Below are 20,244 nucleotides of genomic sequence, written 5' to 3'. Positions count from 1 at the left end.
TTTCCCAAGCACACGCAAGCATAAATCTGGCGTCCTCAATTCTTTCCAACAACAAAGCACCTGAACACAACCAGCTCGGAATCATGACAACAGAAGTGGGAATTATCAAATTTCCGAGAGCACGTGAAGGCAGCATAAACCAAAATGATTGCTTGGCAAGCCCGAGTTTTAACAGTTCCGTATGACAATAAATACATTTTCAAGTCTATAACCATCTTTAACTGGAGCCAAAATATTTCTGTACTCCACATAAATAGAAAAGTATTGAAATTAGTTGAGAAATTAAAACGATGTTGTGTTTTCATTCAGAAAACTGCAGCGCCACCATTCACTAGTATGTCTTAGTAGTCGGCTTTTGCCCTTACCAATATGGCGGCTGCGTTGACGTACGATACAGCGGACAATGTGGCGTCTAGTTGATATATGTCTATGGTTAAAACGGTTCGCTCTTCTCGGGTTTATTTCCAGTAGGGAAATTCCTGTTTCGAGTCCCCCTTTCTGTTACTGGCTCGTGGGAGAAGCCCTGAAACTACCACTCTAAATCCTCTAAGGGGTGTGACTGATTGGACTACCGTGGATCCATCATCCGGTACCAGCACACGCGCGCGAGCTCAAGTTTCCTCAAAAACACACTAACCTTAAATATGATCAAAATAATTTAGATTTACATTCTTAGAATCTATCATTGTTCTTAATTTAGGGATATTTTTTGTTGTTGTCGTATTTATTCACTTTTAATGTCGTTTCAGATTAAACTTTTTGTCAACATAACAAAGCATGGCTAGTTTTAAAATGTAGTCATAATCACAATTTCTGCCACTGCATATTTTACAACACAATATAAAATATTATGCTCATACTGTTTTCCCTTCAGTCCTGCAGTAAAGATGAATTACATTAAAACGATCCAAGGGCTCCCCCTTCTGTTTACATTATGAAACATGCACAACAAACTTAGACATGAAACAGCATACAGTAAAAATGATTAGCTTATTTATATACTCATTTAAAGTAAGCCAGTTCTGTTTCTGATATTTATCTTAATTTCTAAGATCATTGCAACGTTCCATGCCAATCCTATGTGTATTACGCCAGAAAACGGAGACGTCTAGACATCGACCAATCACGCTCTCGTTATCCTTAAATCTAAATAAGGGGCGGTGTTTACAGGTAGCGTTCACAGAACCGTGGGACAGCTGGACAACTGTATGTTTTTTATTCTATGCGCACTACTACGAAAGTCTTGAATTCATGTTTCTCCGCAAAACTATACCTGTCTTTACTGCTGCGACCCTTGACAACAATATCAGGAGTTTGACTCACTCCGTTGGAAATGCATATCACACTTTAGACCCTACAAAAACAAACCAGGACCATGTTTATGGCAGGGAAGATGTGTCATCCAGTAACAACATCTCCATTGACTTTGAACAGACCAAAGACGCCTACCAGAGCAAAGATACTCTTGAGTTACTCAGAAGCTTGTTCGTTTTTAAACTGTGCTCCTATGACATCCTGGTTGATAGGAACAAAGAGGTATGTAATGCATTTAATGCATAATTGAATCACATTACCCGTTAAAGATGTGCAGTTCTGTTTCGCATGTATCATCTATCCCTGTGTGAATTTACTCTTGTTTTATATAGAAGCCCTGCTTTTGACCATTATCAGGCGAGGTCAGAAATGGCACTTGGCCAGGCACAGGTCATAAGTGTATGGGGGTTCCATAGACAACATGACTGACAAGGGCAGAATACAGTGCAGAAATGAAGTGTTCTGTATATGCTGACTGAAAAAACAATCCACCTTCATGTGGTTCAGTGCATTTGCTAGACTCTAAAATCTATAGTACTCATGTTCTTGTAGGTATATGTAGGCCCATATACAGCCGTGAAAAAAATCCAAATTTTGGAGAGCATCCCAAATTTTCATTTAATCAGCATTTTTAGATGCATTGTGGCCATTCCAGTCCAGTGTCTGTTGAATTTCAACAAAATCAAACCTCAGGAGTGACAAAGTCATCCAACAGCAATGTGAAAGACTGACAGCATGACAAGACACATGAAAAGTATGACAAAAATCCAGGTTATCACATAAAAAAATATTTTTTAACTTTCCCTAAATACGTGTACAAATATTACTGTTGTATTGCTTAAAAGTGAATATGAACTTGTTTTCTTTGCAGTATTTGAGGTCTGAAAAAATACAGAGCTTTCTGTTATTTTGACCTTTTTCTCCAGTTTTCATTTTCTGCAAATAAATGCACATAGAAACAATATTTTTATTTGAAATTTGGGAGATATATTGTTAGTAGTTTACAGAATGAAACAAAAATGACAATTTTACCTAAATACATACCCAGTAGCGGTGTTAACCACTACGTAAACCACGCAAATGCGAAGGGCCCCGCAAGCTTGGGGGCCCCCTAGTGGCCACAAGCGGTTAAATCTTTTTTGATAAAAAAAAGCAATTTTTGATGATTGCATTGATGCTTTTTTATAAGTGGAATGTGAGTTCACCATAGTCTAGAAAGCAAGCACTGAAATCTTGAGGGTTCTTTAATAAAATTAATTGCTATAACATTTACTTGATTTGCGTTCATGCTATTTAGTTTAAATTATTATTGATAATTCAAATCATATTTCATTTTAAATTATCAAAATTTGTCCAGGTATTGACTTTGCTTAGGGCCCCCGAAATGGTAAACACGCCCCTGTACATACCTATAAATTGTAAACTTCCGCGGCTGTATGCATACAAATACTAGTTTGTGTTGAATGCCTCCCTAAGGGTATGTAGGCCTAAAGCATGCCAACTTTTATTTATACTGTATGTTAAAGCTTCTGACACTGAAACTCAAAATCCATGTATCAAATAGTGTCCAAATTGAATTCAGATCAAGCTGTGATATGTGCATATTTTGAGAACTGCATTATTTCTGTTCTGTGCAGATAAGGGAGCTTAGCATAAAGTTGTTGGGTCAGATGTTTGTGTATACTGTGCATAATTCACTACTTGTAAGCTGTCAGTGTATCTGTATACATTTTAGAGAGTATTGAAAGCTTGCCTAAGGAAGATCAAATATTTTGTATATGTATGTATTTAAACCTCTGACTCCAAAAATCTAGATATGAAATGCTGCACAGAATTCGATTTCACTCAATTGCTGTGTTAATCCCCTCCTCAGATAATGGATCTTAGCCGAACGTTTCTGGGACAAAAGATGTTTGAGCAGTTCATGAAAATGACGTTCTACGGTCAGTTTGTGGCGGGTGAAGATCACGAATCCATCAGGCCCCTCATACAGAAGAACCGGGCGTATGGAGTGGGTGCCGTGCTGGATTACAGCGTAGAAGAGGATCTCTCGCAAGAAGAAGCGGAAAGGAAAGAGATGGAGTAAGTGTCGAAATCCGGCCCCTACCTCCGCAAACTACCATGTTTCATCTGTTTCGACTGCATGCACCGAGGTTACTGATCTAAAGGTGATTCAAAGAAATACAATCGATGACAATATATGGTTTGGGCAGGAGAATGTGAAGCTGAATTGCAAGCATTTAATCACAACAAACATGAGCCAGATTTAATCGATTAAGGGCAGAAGAATAAGATCACTGACGTATCATGTCAATATAAGAGAAGAATATAAATGACTGCTATTATTCTGCTCCCAAATGTATGGACAAACTTTGCTTAATTGCCCCAAAATATCTGAAGAAACACAACCAAAGTTCTTGGTTTTCTAACATTATGGCCACAACATGGTGTTTTAGAAAGTTAGCTAGTAAATTTGAAACTTTTTCCACTTTTAACGCCCCACTACTTCTCTTGGCAGTGCACATTCACTTGTCTTTGTCTAAATTAGTGTTTAAGACTTGCTTTGCATTAAGTGAAGTAGTTTTTGGTGGAGGGCCTGAAAGCTAATGACCATGCTGCGATTTCGCTCATGCGGAGAGCTCACGGAAATAGACTGAGATTTGATCTGCTGTCACAGATGTAAACAAAGAGCCGAGATCCTATTGGTTGTCACAGTCAAGGCCCATTGTTTCCCATTGGTTGATATTGTGCTATTGGCGTGCTCACTCTTTAGGAATTTTGTCACGAGGGTCCCAAGGCTAAACGGAGACTGTCAAGTGTTGCTCTGTTTTCACAAAAGGTTTTATAGTAGTTTCTCTTGTGTTGGGTTACTTTTTATCCTTGCTTTTTCAAATCGTTTCTTAGTCAAAACTAATACAAATTCTCATATTGAGAATAGTGATTCGAATAAGTCTTTGACCTGTAGTGTGCAATTTATCTTGCACCAATGTGTGTGCTATAGACTTGAATTACAGTATACTGTAGCCTTAAAGGGATAGCTTACCCAATAATGAAATTCTTTCATTATTTACTCACCCTCTCAAGTCATTCCAAACCTGTGTGACTTGTGCAGAACAAAAGAAGATATTTTGAAGAACGCTGGTAACCAAGCAACATTGGCCCCATTGACTTTCATTGTATGGACACAAAACCATTTTGAACCAACAAATTTATGAGAAAACATGGAACTTTAAAATTATTTTGAGCATTCAAAGTATGATAAAAATCAATTTTCCAATCTAATTGCTTAATTTCCTGTTAGCTGAAATATTCGCATGCATTATTTAAATAGCAGACACTCATCTCTCCATGTAACACTAGCAAAACATTCATTTTGAATGTCAGGATCCTTGTAGGTTTTGATCGTAATAACTCCGAAAGGAACTCTTTCAACCTTTAACCAAACCCACAACCTTGCAGTTGTCAGCCTCGCTCCTTAACCATCAGCCTCGCCTACATTTCAACATGTGTCAGCGTTTTGACATTTGATTAAAAAAATCTTCATTTGTTCTTGTCATTGACCTTTTGGAAATGAGATTGTCAGTACCGTGCCCAAGAGTTTGCTGCTGAACATAAATGAAATGTATTGCCTGAGGAGAGAGAGTGAGAGAGAGACAGATATACACGAGTAGATGAAATGGCATTTAGATTTGGAGGAAAAGGCAGTGGCACAGAGAGAGATCCAATAAATGGACGACTACTCCCCTACATCACTGCTCTCATTTCCAAACCCAGCTTGTCAGAGGTCTAAGCAATTTTGCACTCGTCCCTTCCCTCATGTCTCTGCAAATACAAACTGCAGTTCCTCCTCTCGCCAGCAGTGGCGCTAAATCACAACGAATGCCACTAATGGCAAAAATGACCTGAAATGGAGCGTTTATTGGAAATGCTCTTTACAACCACAGAGGACCCTGCCTGGTCACTCGCTAATAAAAGCTAATTTATGTTCGTTATGTGTGTTTTAGAGCCTCTGCCCCTATCAATATTGCATTAACATCCAGCCCAATGGATCCTGTAATGCTGTTACACAGAATAGAGTGCTCAGCTTGGCTTTTCCGCATTATCAAGGGTGTGATAGAGAGGAGATGCTGGAGGATGTGGCATCTGAGTAGGCTGATATCTAATATGCAAGAGCTCTGGGCTCATTGTTCCAAGAGAATTCCATGGCATTCCTGATTTGTACCAACAGTTAATACGATTATTCTATGTTTAACTATATTGCATAGTTAACATAATGACATTAATTATACTATATCTGTTGTTGGTAACAATTATAAGAATAGGATAGAATAGAATATGGTAATGCTTTACAATAAGTTTTCATTTCTTGGCACTATATTAGTTCATATGAACTAAAATGTAACAATACTTACAGCATTTATTCAGTTCAGATTTATTTTCCATTTTTTGCCTTATAACATTTTGCCTTATAACCGTTTTACAGAAGAAAAAAACATTTTAGAACAAACAGTATAAGAAAGAGTAGAATAGAAAGAAAAAGTAAAGAAAAAATGTATAGAATTAAGTATAAAAGAAAGAATTAAAAACATGTAAATTTTGAAATATCTAGAATTAATTTATTTGTTTATTTAGGACTTTATTTTTTTTACTGGTTTATGATAAAAAAAATTATGTAAATACGCCAGATTTAGCCAAATTGTTTAATTTTCATCTGTAGTCTCTTATTAATATTTTTTTTATTTACATTTTTCCTAAGACGTACATTAGCGATACTAACTGTAAAAATAACTGCCTACAGGATTGTATTAATCTTAGTACATGTTATATTGAACATGCACTAATACATATTTACTGTAAAATCAAACATACCTGTTAATGCACAATAAACTAACATGAATAAACAATGAATGATAAATACAACATTTGTGTGGCTCATTGTTAGCTAATACAATAACTAATATTAACGAATGAGCCCATATTGTAAAGTGTTACTGTTACCTATAATATAACATTAACCCATAAGTTATAAATCATATTTTTGATAAAGTTAATAAGGAAGATTTTTAAATCGGTTGAAAAACAGACTCAAAAAAATACTTTTCTCAAATGTCAACTCTATACCTCAGTTTTGTTTAGATGAGATATTTCGTTGCATTAACTGAGCAGCACTTCCAGCCAGCAAGGGTCAAGCCGTCCACTATTGACCCCATCAACATCTCAACATGACTTCCTGTTGAAACGTTGCAGACGTCAAAACATTGTCTCCAGTGAGCTGGCGCGGGGAAGGCGGTTAAGTGCAGCATGATGAGATTGCATGTGGAAGGATGTGGATATCACAGCAACTGAATCTTCGAGTTTGTTGAAGTGTCTGGCATGAATGTCAGTGCAGTAGAGATGGAGGAGTATAGACATCAGGCAGGAGACTGTGTGTGTGTTTGTTTCTGACCGTGAAATGTTGAAGGAAAACAAAAAACAGCCGTACACCGCAATAAAGTGAGTTCATACCAGCCCCTGCAGTTTATTATTGATTTCTCCGTACAGAAACTGCTGTTTCTTCATTTTGTTTGCTAAAGGTCTCTAAAAAGACCTAAAGTACAAGTAGTCGGTTTCATTAGTCTCCTGTTTTATTACAAACGTCAATGTCTTTCTCATTTTGATAGATCGGGCACGTTTGCATCAGACGAGGAAAGCCCTGGTGAGTAGCTTTACCTTTTTAACATTCTGAATCTTTTATTGAAATCGAAAGGCCAAATTTTTCCTCTTCAACAGGAGCGGACCACAGAGACATGGGGTTCATAGCCCACGGAAGGTTCGGTGATGTGAGCGAGGGCGTTACGAGCGCTCCTACGTATTTCTACGCCGATGAGACGAAATGCGACCAGCGCATGGAGACTTTTATGAAATGCATCAAAGCAGCAGGTAAAGAAGTTTTTCACAGCTAACTTTTTTGAAGTTAGCAAACTTCAAAACAAAAGCCAGACGCAACAAACCGGAATGACCAAAACGCAATAATGTAAGCAATGCACTTTTCAAAATGTACCACAGATTGGAAAGAGTGCCAGCAACTTTTATCCTGTTATCCTTTCACATTTACTTCGCAGATGTTGTTTGTATTTATTTTTAGTGCGTGCTTAAGCGTGCCAAGTGCCTGGTGAAAGATCAAAGCGTGGAAGCCGACCAACTTTTGAAAGCATTTATATTTGGGAATGCGTATGCAACTCAGAGTTTCCATTATGCAAGCACTATCGGAGAAACACCCGTTGTAATGCGTCTGTGCTAGACCAAGTATAGAACAGAATAGAACAGAATTCATTCACGTTGCTGGAAAGTCGCTTCCAAAAAGGCACGGTTTGGCTTTCATCGCCGCAGTATAATACCTCTAAAAGAAAATCACCACTCGTTCAGGTGGAAGTTCAGAAGATGGTTTCTCGGCTATTAAGATGACCGCCCTGGGGCGCCCACAATTCCTGGTAAGAGTGGAGTTCAGAACGGTTCATTCATCAGAAAACATAGGTTAAAATCCCTCACCTTGGTGAACTAAACGGGTCCCTCATTCTCCCCCCGGGTGTGTGTAGCTCCAGTTCTCGGAGGTGCTGGTGAAATGGAGGCGCTTTTTTAGTTTCCTGGCTGCCAAGCAGGGCAAAGACGACGTGGAGGTGTTGGAGCAGAAACTGGATCAAGAACGACTGCAGGTACATTATGGGTTCAAACCACGGGCCAAGGCATAAAGATCCACAGACACTAGCATGTTTAATATTGCATTAACTGTGTGTACCTGAAAACCATACTTGAGTAAAAGTACAGATACATTGCAGCGAAAATAAATACATTACAAGTTACAAGTAACCCATTCCAAAACGACTTCAGTAAAAGTCTTCGAGTATATAATAAAAAAAAAAATAAAAAAATATAATAATAATAAAAAAAGAAAAAAAGAAGCACTAGTCCTCAACACTTAAGAGACATGTCAGTGAAAAACAAGAAACAGTTGATTCGCATTTATTTTCTTAAATCATAATAACACTGAACACCTCAAAATTGCAACAAATCATGGTCGACACCGTAACCTACGTCTGTTACAAACACCCAAGTCTCATTGAAGCTCAAGTGCTCATAAGTAAGCCAACATTCTTCAAAAAGGTCTCTTCAATATAACGGATTAATAAAATAATGTTAAGTAAAATTAAAAAGTCAAAGCCTTTTTGCACTGGACATGCTGGTTTTAGCCTCATCGCCAGCTGCAGTCATGTCCTCATTTTACATATAAACCGCCAGAGATTGACATCTACCTGATACTGCGCTCGTATTCACATAAAGAAGCCAAGTTAACCAGTTTTAGTAAATTAGGGCAAAATCCACAAGATTATAGTACCTGCAATGCCCTGTAAATGGCTATATTAATTCTTCTGTAGCAAAAATAAACTGCTGCAAAAAAAGATAGGTGCCATGCAAAATGTAATGTGTAATTGCAATAGTCATTACAAATGTAGTGGAGTAAAGAGTACATATACTTGTTCAAAAATGTAGTCAAGTAGAGAGTAAAAGTTGCTAATATCTTTAATACTCAGTACAACTACAAAGTAGCCAAAAAGATACTTAAGTACAGTAACTAAATACATTTTTTCTCCAATACCTTACACCACTGGTACACAGATTGTCCCTTGCGCAGTTCAATCCTGCAATGTAATCGTATTTTATTACATACATATAAGCATATCTACACTTGGAAAGTTCATTTGCAAAAACAGATTCAACATTTACTTTGCATTCCAAGCCATATCAATCAAACTGCATTTGAGTCCACTCAAAAAAATGTTGGGTTGTTTCAACCCATTGTTGTGTCGAAAAGGGACAAACCCAACTGTTGGGTTAAATTAACCTAAACAATGTTTATATTTGACCCAACAATTGGTTAAAACAGCCCAGCATTTGGGTTGAAATAACCCACCGTTCTTTGCAGTGTTGCTTTGAATAAGTAATAATAACACAAAAAATAAACAATGCAGCTAACTAACACAATAAAATCACATAATAAAAACATGATTTTTGAACATGTTTAAAATTAGTTTTTGCAAATTAAACTCTTCACTTCTTGTAGAATTTTTGGTAAACCAAAAAAGTTTCGAAACCAGACAGCTTTCTTTTCTCCTTTTGGAAAATGTCATTCTGTTGTTTTCATGAAATAAAAGCAAAGTGTCCAGAGGTTGTCAAGCTCTCCGAAACACCATAAAATTCCTTTGTGAAAGCTTTACACAATGAACAAATGAAAGAAGACGTTACTCAATGACAATCTTCAGTTTCCTGCAGCTTTCGAATCTTTTTTACGTTAATGAATAAATTATTGTAAGCACTGTGTGAAAACGCTTCATGCCAAGTTTGATATCAATGATGCCAAATTCCATTGGCTCTCGTTTGTCATGTGACCAAAGGACAGAAAATCTGAATTTTGCGGCAGATATATTAGAGAACTGCTTCTCCGTAGACAACCTTTGGTTTCAGAGGAGAGAAATACATCATTCAATTTAATGGTGCTTATTCGTCTTCTTTTGGGACCTTGACAGCCTCCCGTGGTCACTGTAAGCTATACAGCCATTGTGACATCCATCAAAAAATGTTTCAAAAAAGCAAAGTCAGGTCTGGATTGATAATTTTGCCGTGTTTGGTCATAAGAATGGAGATGAGTGTGTTTTCTTTTTATAGGCATGTCTCGCCAGCCTGGGAGCCGAAGGAAACATTCAGGGCTGGTTCTCTGATGGACGGCTGCACTTATCAGGGTGAGAAATGCCAGTTTCCCGTAGCCGCCTGACACTCAGACTTATAAATCTCCTAAATCAATAGCAGACAATGAAGTTATCTTTAGAATTACTCAAAGATTACCTCGATGGGTGCTCTCCGTTACACCACCCCGCTTCGCTCGAGCCCCCAGAGTCGGCAAACCCCTGGAGTATCCAAACGTGATTATTAGCATAAAGTGTGCGTACGGTATAACCTCGCATACTGTAAGAGCACTTAGAAGAATTTGCTTTGCAGGGTCGACCAGTAAAATGGTGCTCAATGTGTGTTTCATGAATAGAAAATGTGCTAAACGCTGTGTTTCTCTGCTCTTTGAAGCGTTGTCGACGTGCTGGACTGGAACGGTTTAATTGATGACAGAACGAAGACATCTGATCTTCTACTTGTCCCGAACCTACAGGTAGGCAGACAGCAAGAAACAGATACGTTAACCACAGCCTAAATTAAGAGAGGGATCGATTTTGTGTGATGAAATTGGTTCCATAAACAGGGGCCCATTGCAGTTTTGAGTTGTTCAAAGTAATTGGATTATAAAGACAGGTCTGGAATTGTGCCTGCGAGAGAAACGTTTCGTCATAAAGCACAGAAATGCTCTCGTGTAATAGCAGGAATTAAAGGTAAATGTCTCATTTCTGCCTCACTTAATGGAATTGATAACTAGATTTGTACATTTAACAAAATCGGACCCGTCACGATGCTTCTATGGTGTGCGCTCTAAATCCGACCAAGCAAGTGAACATCTAAATATTAATGGTATTCATCGAATGGACGAATATGTGCCGACTAGTGAATTTCGTCCTTTTCGTCTGAACAGACGGGTCGGCTGGAGCCTCTTCTGTCTAAATTCACAGCCGAAGAGGAAGGCCAGATGAAACGAATCCTTCAGCGAATGGACGTCTTGGCTAAGGTGCGTTTATAGACCTTGTTCCTCTTTTATTTTTCTTATGTAATATCATTCATGCGCAGTGTCGGAAGGTCACGGTCTAACAGACAGTTATGGACGGGGAACGTAACGGAGATGGATTTTAAGAAAGCTTTCAGTGGAGTGTGGAGGTTCGAGAGCTGTTCCGCCCCGTCAGTTTGATGTGAGGAACATGTATCAGGTTTATGTCGCGCTGTGAATGGCCGCCGGTACAAGCAACACATGCTGTGTGATGCTCAGTGTGAGCCGTGCTTGGTGTTTCTCAGATTTTAAGTACCGAATCAGACAAAAGTGTGATATTTCATTTAACATTAATGCTGCGCTGGCCCAGTTTACTTTGAGTTTGTTATTGTATTTATTTGCACTTTAATATTGTGTATTACTCACTGAGTATTCCTTTCAGATGTCTGGACCGAAAGACACTGATAAGATCTCTTTAATATCTCAGTTATTGCTTCCAGACATCATTGAGAATAAATAGAGAGCTTATGGGACACTTTCGTCCCAAAAGTCCCAGAAATTTCAGAAGAGATGTCAACAATGTCTCAAACTGAGCTCAAAACAGATTTGTCAAGTCTGCAATCAAATGTCAATATTATTGAGGATCTCAGTATGAACAAAAACATTTCTCATCAAATTTACCCAAATCCAGATTATTTTACCTCTACAATCTACATTTATTTTGCACCTCCGTACTCTTCATGGATTTTAACAATTTTATTTCACTTAAGCAGATTCAGGACGATCTGAGACCTGACTTAAAGGTCCAATGTATGAAATTTAGCGCATCTAGCAATGAGTTTGCGAATTGCAACGGCTCACACAGGTGGCTGACACAGGACTAAGATGTCGTAATGCTAACGCTTCTTTGCTGAAGGAGATAACGTATTTATGAAACGCGCTCTGTAGAGCAGTTTGTCCGTTTAGGGCATCTGTAGAAACAACATGGCGAATTCCACGTAAGGGGACCAGCGGTGTATGTAAATAGAAATAGCTCATTCTAAGATAACAAAAACATAACGCTTCATTATGTAAGGTCTTTATACACCTCAGAAGACATAGTTATGTATATTATACTGAATTTCTGTCAATAGGTCCTCCTAAAAAATACACACTGGACCTTTAAAGGGGAGATTTTTTTCTACTTTTACACAAATGTAATATAAATTATAGGGGTCCACAGAATGTGTCTGTGAAGTTTCAGCTCAAAATACACCAGAGATATTTTATTATACCATGCTCTAGTTGCCCAGTTTTGCATGCGAGGAGAAACGCGCTGTTTTGGTGTGTGTCTCTTTAAGTGCAAATGAGCTGCTAGTCTCCGCCCCCTATTGCATCCAACGACAAAATAAAAAAGAAGGGTCACATAAAGTGAATGAGAAACAAGATCTCATCTTTAAACACCAAACACATTGTTTTCTATAAGCGAACAAACTCCTAACAAAGGCGTCACGTTTTCTATACGCGAAAACACACATGACAAACCGATCGCGTATTTACAAACCATACACACTGCTTTCTATAAGTGAAGGAACTCAAGACAAACGTATCGCGTTTTCTCTAAGTGAAAGTAACGTTACACAGGACAATCCCGTCGCGTGTTTACAAGCCACACACATTGCTTTCTATGAGTGAACGGACAAACGTGTCAGTGATATTTGATCTACTTTTAAGTTGCCACAGGTCACTGATGTCTTACTTAAAAAATACCGGTACTTATGGTGTATGGTGATATTTTCAGCTTTGAATGCGTTTCTATGTGTTGAACAGCATGCTGTGGAACATGGCGTAAGACTTATGGTGGACGCAGAACAGACATATTTCCAGCCTGCCATCAGCTGGCTCACTGTGGAGATGCAGAGGATTTTCAACCGAGACCAAGCTGTCATTTTCAACACCTATCAGTGCTACCTCAAAGTGAGCCTATCTCTCTCTCTCTCACACGCGCAGCACACACAGGAGTCTGACACGTATGTGAAGTGTTAACGCGGAACAGATGATGACGGTTTGGGATTTATCTGCAGACAGATGGGTAGATGCTTTGAAGGTTCTGTGTTTGTCAGTATGATCCCAATTTAACATTTACACAACGCATCTTCAAAACAACACGTGCAACAAACAGACTGATGACAAGATGTTAGCATATATTATGTTAGTCATGGTTTCTTGCACCAAAACAATGGTTAAGTATCTTCTTGTATTCTTTACTTGATTGCTGATGGTTTTAATATGTAATTAAAGGAACAGTTCACCCCAAAATGAAAATTCTGTCATCATTTACTCGGCCTCGAGTCGTTCCAAATCTGTATTCATTTCTTAGTTCTGATGAACACAGAGAAAGATATTTGGAAGAATGCTTGTAAACAGTTCTTGGCCACCACTGACTACCATAGTAGGAAAAATGACAATGATAGTCAAAAGTGCCCTAGAACTGTTATTCTTCAAAATTTCTTTTAAAATAAATTTATAAAGCAATTTTCCTCCTATGGTTGTCAATGGTGGCCAAGAACTGTTTGGTTACAAGCGTTCTTCCAAATATCTTTCTCTGTGTTCTCCTGAACAAAGACATTTATACAGATTTGGAACAACTCGAGGGTGAGGAAACGAAGACACGATTTTCATTTTTGGGTGAAATGTTCCCGTAATATTGCTAATAAAATAGTGATCTTTAAGGATGTCTAATACATCAAGTTATTCGGTTCTGTATGTTTAGGAGGCGTTTGACAATGTTTCAGTGGACGTCGAGCTATCGAGGCGAGAGGGCTGGTGTTTCGCTGCTAAACTGGTAAGAGGGGCGTACATGCACCAGGAGAGAAGCCGAGCAGCTGAGATTGGATACGAAGATCCCATCAACCCCGACTACCAGTCTACTCACAGAATGTATCACAGGTACACAACTTTACAACCTATTCCCCATCCATTTCACAGTGTGAAACGGCATTTGAGAATAACACGAGATCCGTTCCAAACCCTTACTGTCTACAAAGGGAACTATTTTTGGACGACTTCCAATTCCAACCCATAGGTGACCCATCTGAGAGCATCTACAGACACCCACACCACATACAGTAGATAACTGAACCTCAGGGTCAGATTCACTTTGCTTGTCCGGAATAAGTTTCTGAGACGGTTTTAAGACACGTTACAGTACATCCTTATCTGATCATCAAACATACCCTGAACTGTGCTTCATTCAGACAGTCAATCTACTGACAGAAGGTTTCACAGGTAAGAGAGATATATCTAGACTTATCTCGTCATAGGTAAGCTTCTTATGATCAAGGCATTTTCTGACAGCTTTCAAAATAAATCGGATGTTTTCAAAAGCTTTTGTGTTTGCCGGTCGACCGTCAACTAAACGCGTCGGCTACAAGTCGAGAGCAAAAGCAGACTGATGTATGAGCCAGCGCTTTCTTTCAGATGTCTGGATTACGTGCTGAAGGAGATCGAGCTGAACAAGAAAGAAAATGTCATGGTGGCGTCACATAACCTAGATACAGTTAAACATACGCTGAAAAGGTAAGACTCGTTTTTCTGTGCACTTACTTAGCCGATCTCGATAGGAACAGACGGTTGTTTTTATACTGACTAAGAAGTGGTTTCCCAGACAGGGATTCTCTTAAGTCAGGACTAGGCCTTAGTTAAATTAGGATATTTACATCGTTTTAAGAACACACTTTACAAAACACACCACTGTTGTGCATCTCGAGACAAAACAAACACACTGATATATTTTAAGATATTTTAAAGTCAGTGATGTATAAAGTACCTAAAAGCAATACTTGAGTAAAAGTACAAATATCTTGCCAGAAAATAACTTTGGTAAAAGTGAAAGTACCCGTGAAAGTATCAGATAAATATTGTACTGAACAGTGTTGGGTAAGTTACTCTCAAAAAGTAATTAATTACTAGTTACTAATTACATATTCAATAGTGTAATTAGATTACTGTACAAATTACTCTCTCCAAAAAGTATTTGGTTACTTACTACTAATTACTTTCTATATCCTATATTAACCTTGATTAGTTAAGTGATTCAAGGATAGACATGAAAGGGCTCTTTTCATTCATTCAAATAAATAATATTAAACTACATAAAGTAGTATTATTACCTGACCAAAGTATACAAATGTGAGAATTATACATTAAAGCACAGATTTTAAAGTTAGACTCTGAATTTTGATGTCAATTCCACTGTTACACACACATATTACACAAAGTATTTAGTTTAATTACATCAAAAGTAACTGTAATTAAATTACAGAAAATAAGAATAATCCCTTACTTTACTTTTTCAAGGGAAAAGTAATTATATTACAGTAACTAATTACTTAGTAACTAGTTACACCCAACACTGGTACTTAAGTAGATTTAATATTAAAAGTACTTTTGATACTTAAGTATTTAAAGTAAAGTTGAAGCAAACGTTGTTAATCATTTTTTTAGCGTAAAGATAAAAAATGGTGCTTACATAGAAATGTACAACTTTGAAAAAGCTCTGTCAAAATGTTGCCAAATTGCTAAACTATCAAAATACAAGTTCAGAAACCACATCTTTATAACTTTACTTTATAACTTATATATTTGCTGTTTATCTTTAAAAGAAGCACTAGAGAGCACCTTTTTGCACTTGCACATTGATCTTTAAGCAATGATTGGTTCAGCATTATCATGGTGACCGGATGGCTGACTTGTCTATTTCAGTTTCTATGCTTTTATTTTGTAGTAAGTAACGAACATGCTTAGGGGAAATGTATTAGAGTAAAAGTATACATTTTGTTCAGGAAATGTAGTGGAGTAAAAGTAAAAGTCTGGAGAAATATAAAGACTCAAGTAGAGTACAGACACTCCCAAAAAATACTTAAGTACTGTACTTACTGTAAGTATTTTTACTTCGTTACATTACAACACTGGTGCAAGTTGTTTTTCGACCAAGACACCTCTAACATTTAAGTCATACCGTTTTGGCCGGTAGTCTCCCGTTTTTCACACCCATCTCCCGCCACCCTCCCGTTTTGTAATTTCTCCTTTTAAACTCCCGGACCGACGGGAACCGGAACGCGTTCACGTTAACAGGGGATCGGCTCTGCGGCTTGAGCCACTGCCCATTTGCCCACAGGCCGAGGCGCCCTCTGGTAGGATTCACATCATGTAATGTAAACAATAGTATATGATTCTTTTTTTTGTTCCTTTTTCTTTTTTACGGTTATATGTATTTGTGGTTTCATCTTACTTTGTTTGAATGGATTTGTTAATTGTACAAACGAGAATGTCTTATATATACATACAAGTTATTTAATATGTCTTAAATAACTATAAATAAGGATTCACACAAAAACGTTCTCTTATTTCACCGCTAAAGGTCCCCATGTTCCACTCCGCGGTTTCCTCCTCACAGTCTGTGTCCGCTCACTGGAGGTGACAGATCGTTCCATCGATCGATGTAGTAGAGTAGCTGTTGTTGTTACGCTTTGCTTTTACAAAGAACGTGTTATGAAAAGAGTGTTGTGTTCTGCAGACAACTCTGAATAAAAACAGGTAATATAGAGTTTATTTCTAATATTTCCCCTACTGTGACCATAAGCGGTTCTTGTGAATAATAACTGCAATATGCAAACACTGTTAAATCCATCTATCCGTGTAAATAAACAATGAAAACATTCTGCTAACTAACAAACAAAGTTAAAACAACCGAAGTACGGGACGCGTGAAGGGACAAACTGCTCGTGCTTTTGTAAACCGCATTTAAATGCAAGTTATTTCATGTCTGACGTTGAGATCTCTAGCAAAATTTAAATTCTAAATTAAAATGATACCTTACAGATATACCATTCATGGCCCTGTGAGCTGCATTAAACAGTCTGTCTTATTATTCTGAATAAATATATTGATTTACATTTAAGAATTTGACATGAAAATTGTAATGTTAGATATAAAGTCATTATTAAAACGATTTATAACAGAGGGGTGCCCTATTTGCCCTGCACAACACCCCTGCAACCCTTCCATCAATCGACCCAAGCAAGCGGGTCACCCGGATTTTGGTCTTATTTGATCATATGTTATCCCATGGGTTTTTACATGTTATCCCATGGGTTTCACGTGGGAATTCACATGGAATTCACACCAAAATGTTCCAAAAACACACATTTCACATGTGATCACATGTGTTTTTTGCACATGTGAATTTCGTGCGTCTTTTCTGTAAGAAATTGAAAAACTACTAAACTTGGGTTAGGTATTTGTTTGGCGAAATGATTGCAAAAAGGCAAACTGCAGCGTAACAGCATCTAAAATGCTGCAAAGAAAACAGGTTCATATTCACTTTAAGCAATACAACAGTTATATTTGTACATGTATTTGTTTACAACGAGTTAAAAAATATATATATGTGATAACCTGGATTTTTATCACAGTTTTCATGCGTCTTGTCATGCTGTCAGTGTTTCACATTGCTGTTGGATGACTTTGTCACCCCCGAGGTTTCATTTCAACAGACACTGGAATGGCCACAATACATCTAGAATTACTGATTAAATGAAAATTTAGAATGGTCATTTTTCTGTTACTGTATATGAAGAGTACAGGAAAGTACAGGTTGTTGGCAAAAGACCTCGAGCCGGAAACCAAACACGGGTCGCCGGAAACACGTTGCGCTATATGACGGATCACTGCCCACAAGGCCATCAGCCTCCTTAAATTCTTCCCACAACTATGCATGCATGCATACGACATTTATAAATAATAATTAAATTAATATCCCAAATATTTTATAATACTTAAAAATATGTTTAAATAAAAGTTGAGGTCATTTTTTTGGACATCACTTTTGGCCACTACTGTGCCCCATACTGCCCACGTTTTATTCGCTAGTATCATGCATGGCTTTTTATAGTGTTGTTTTTATTTCTATTTTTTGCTATCTGGTCTTTCCGTGCATCACCAGGGGCCTTTACGTGTCTCTGGAAGTACATTAGTCTGTGGACACTGTAATGTGAGATCATTAATCTTCATGTAATCACTCCGTAGGAGTGTGACCTCATTTAATAAATGCAATGACAAACATCATTAACACACAGTGTCATCAGATTCTTATAAAGTAAACTACACACGAGTTATCCTCATTTTACACAGTTCACACATAATTACACTCTTAAGTATCACAAAATGTATCAGGTGTGTATAATGAATATAATAGAAGTAGAACCGTGAGTGAAATGTATCATTACTAATGACCTTGCCAAAGAGACCTTTCTCATTTTTCTCTTGCTGTGACGGCGCTGTCTGTGTTTATGCTCTGACAGGATGAATGAAATGGGTCTGGCTCCCGCAGATAAGAAGGTGTACTTCGGCCAGCTCCTGGGAATGTGCGACCAAATCAGCTTTCCGTTAGGTGAACCGCATGCACAAACACACACGATGTTTGGAGAAACCCCTCTAAAGCCGCCGCCCGCTGTTGTAAATCTGCAGATCAAGAAATTACAGTAACAGTAGACTTTTTCACACAGTACTGATTAATTAACTCGGAAGAAATGAAGCGGAAGTTTCCTCTAAAGGGTCATGGATTTGATTCCCAGGGAACACACTGATAAAATGCACTGTGTACCTTTAATGCATCTTAAGTCACTTTGGATTCAATTATCTGTCTAATGCCTCATGTAAATGTAAAATAAGCAAACCCCACTAATAATGTTATGATGTTAATAAAAATATAAGCGTTAAATGAAATAACTGAAAAACACTGCATATCTGTAGCCCAGGCAGGTTTTCCGGTGTACAAGTACGTTCCGTACGGTCCGGTGAACGAAGTGATGCCGTACTTGTCCCGTCGGGCGCAGGAGAACCGTGGCGTTATGAAAGGAGTTCAGATAGAGAGAGATCTTTTGTGGAAAGAGCTTGTACGCAGACTGACCAGCGGGGAGGTGTTTCACACGCCTGCTTTATAAAACACTCCTCAGCAGAATAACTCCTCCTGCACTTCTGACCTTTTTTGCTCGTGACGTACTGCACACAGCATGCATTATTTACACCAATAGTGTAAAGTACTATAATGAATCAAGATGATGTCACTCCACACTCTTATATTTTGCTGAAAGATATTTTTCGCCCCAAATTCACATTACGTAAAGCAAAGAAAAGTCATTCTATCTTTATTGCAATAAAGAGTCGTGCTTGATTGAATAATGTCACAATGTCAAATGCAAAGTATATATTTTTTATTCTTATAGCATTTGATTTTGGTGTGACGTATAACTCAGACATGAAACTCACCTAGTCACTACCGTTTGTATCTTCTATTTTACTTCCTACATCTTTTCCCCTTGATTTTCCTCACTGTCTGGCTTTGCACTTATGAGTCTGCTGAAATGTCAGATGTCTGAATGTGTCCTGCTGTTTAATCACCCAACCTTTCCTCAATTCCTCAAGTAGACTAATAATAAAAATATAAGCATGATAATAAACACATCAGTATCACTTTCTAAAAATGACCGTTTGAATTCAAGGATAACAGCAGCTATATTTTATTTATGTGACATTACGTGCTCAGAGTGAAGAATTGTGAGTACGTCTGAAACGAAAGCTTTCGGTTTTTGCTTTGCTCAGCTTGGAGAGGAGATAACAGCTGGTCTTTGCTTTTCCACACCTTATACTGTCTAAAGTGTAAACAGATTATATTTCAGATGTTATTTATTCCAAGAGTGTGCTTTGTTTGTGCTCAAACCAAATCTTGTCATTTGCACTGTGAGTTGTGATTGCGAATAAAACCATATTTTATTTAGAAATTGCTCAACTTTATTTTCGCAACCTCAGTGATATCTTCTGCTCAGAAGCGCTTGGCGAACTTAAAAAAAAATGTTTTGATGAGATGATTTGAAGTCTAGCAGCCTAATGAAGTGTTTAGCGTAAACGGAGGATAAATTAAATAACCCTTTTTATTATCTGGGCAACGAAGCCTCTCTTGCTGAACCAACGGCTTCTGTCTTCATCCTTTAATATTTTCTTTCCCCCGTGGAGTATTTGGTGAAGATGAAGAAAAGGCGGTAATTAATAGAGCCGAAGTTAATGATTTCCAGACAATGGGTTTGCTCTGAAGTAAATTGCGCAATTTCAGTCCGGCTTAAAATCCATGATGGATCAAGAAGCCTTTAGTCATTTTGCTTTCTAAAATAACATAATACTTTGCAAAGTCTTCTGTTGCATTCTAATTATTGCCG

At 37.8% G+C, this 20,244-nt stretch overlaps 1 protein-coding gene across 1 annotated transcript; it reads left to right on the top strand.

The window, feature by feature from the left end:
* Positions 1-929: 929 nt before the first annotated feature.
* On the top strand, positions 930-19,819 carry prodhb (proline dehydrogenase (oxidase) 1b). Its single transcript, XM_057349095.1, has 14 exons — positions 930-1,536; positions 3,188-3,396; positions 6,975-7,009; positions 7,084-7,233; positions 7,720-7,784; positions 7,890-8,006; positions 10,015-10,088; positions 10,426-10,507; positions 10,922-11,014; positions 12,800-12,946; positions 13,743-13,918; positions 14,450-14,548; positions 18,334-18,422; positions 18,785-19,819. The coding sequence occupies exons 1-14, from the start codon at positions 1,069-1,071 to the stop codon at positions 18,973-18,975; spliced, it is 1,995 nt and encodes a 664-aa protein (XP_057205078.1). The 5' UTR covers positions 930-1,068; the 3' UTR covers positions 18,976-19,819.
* The last annotated feature ends 425 nt before the right edge of the window (positions 19,820-20,244 follow it).

The sequence above is a fragment of the Triplophysa rosa genome, linkage group LG2 (assembly GCF_024868665.1).
Source record: "Triplophysa rosa linkage group LG2, Trosa_1v2, whole genome shotgun sequence".
Classification (NCBI taxonomy): domain Eukaryota; kingdom Metazoa; phylum Chordata; class Actinopteri; order Cypriniformes; family Nemacheilidae; genus Triplophysa; species Triplophysa rosa.
This window is presented reverse-complemented; position numbering and strand designations above follow the sequence as displayed.

Bases quoted from the DNA above. Each gene is read 5' to 3' on its own strand.
- prodhb (XM_057349095.1), top strand. From the start codon at position 1,069: ATGCCAATCCTATGTGTATTACGCCAGAAAACGGAGACGTCTAGACAT. The intron at 3,397-6,974 runs GTAAGTGTCGAA...TCATTTTGATAG, and splicing joins GCGGAAAGGAAAGAGATGGA to ATCGGGCACGTTTGCATCAG. The intron at 12,947-13,742 runs GTGAGCCTATCT...CTGTATGTTTAG, and splicing joins CCTATCAGTGCTACCTCAAA to GAGGCGTTTGACAATGTTTC.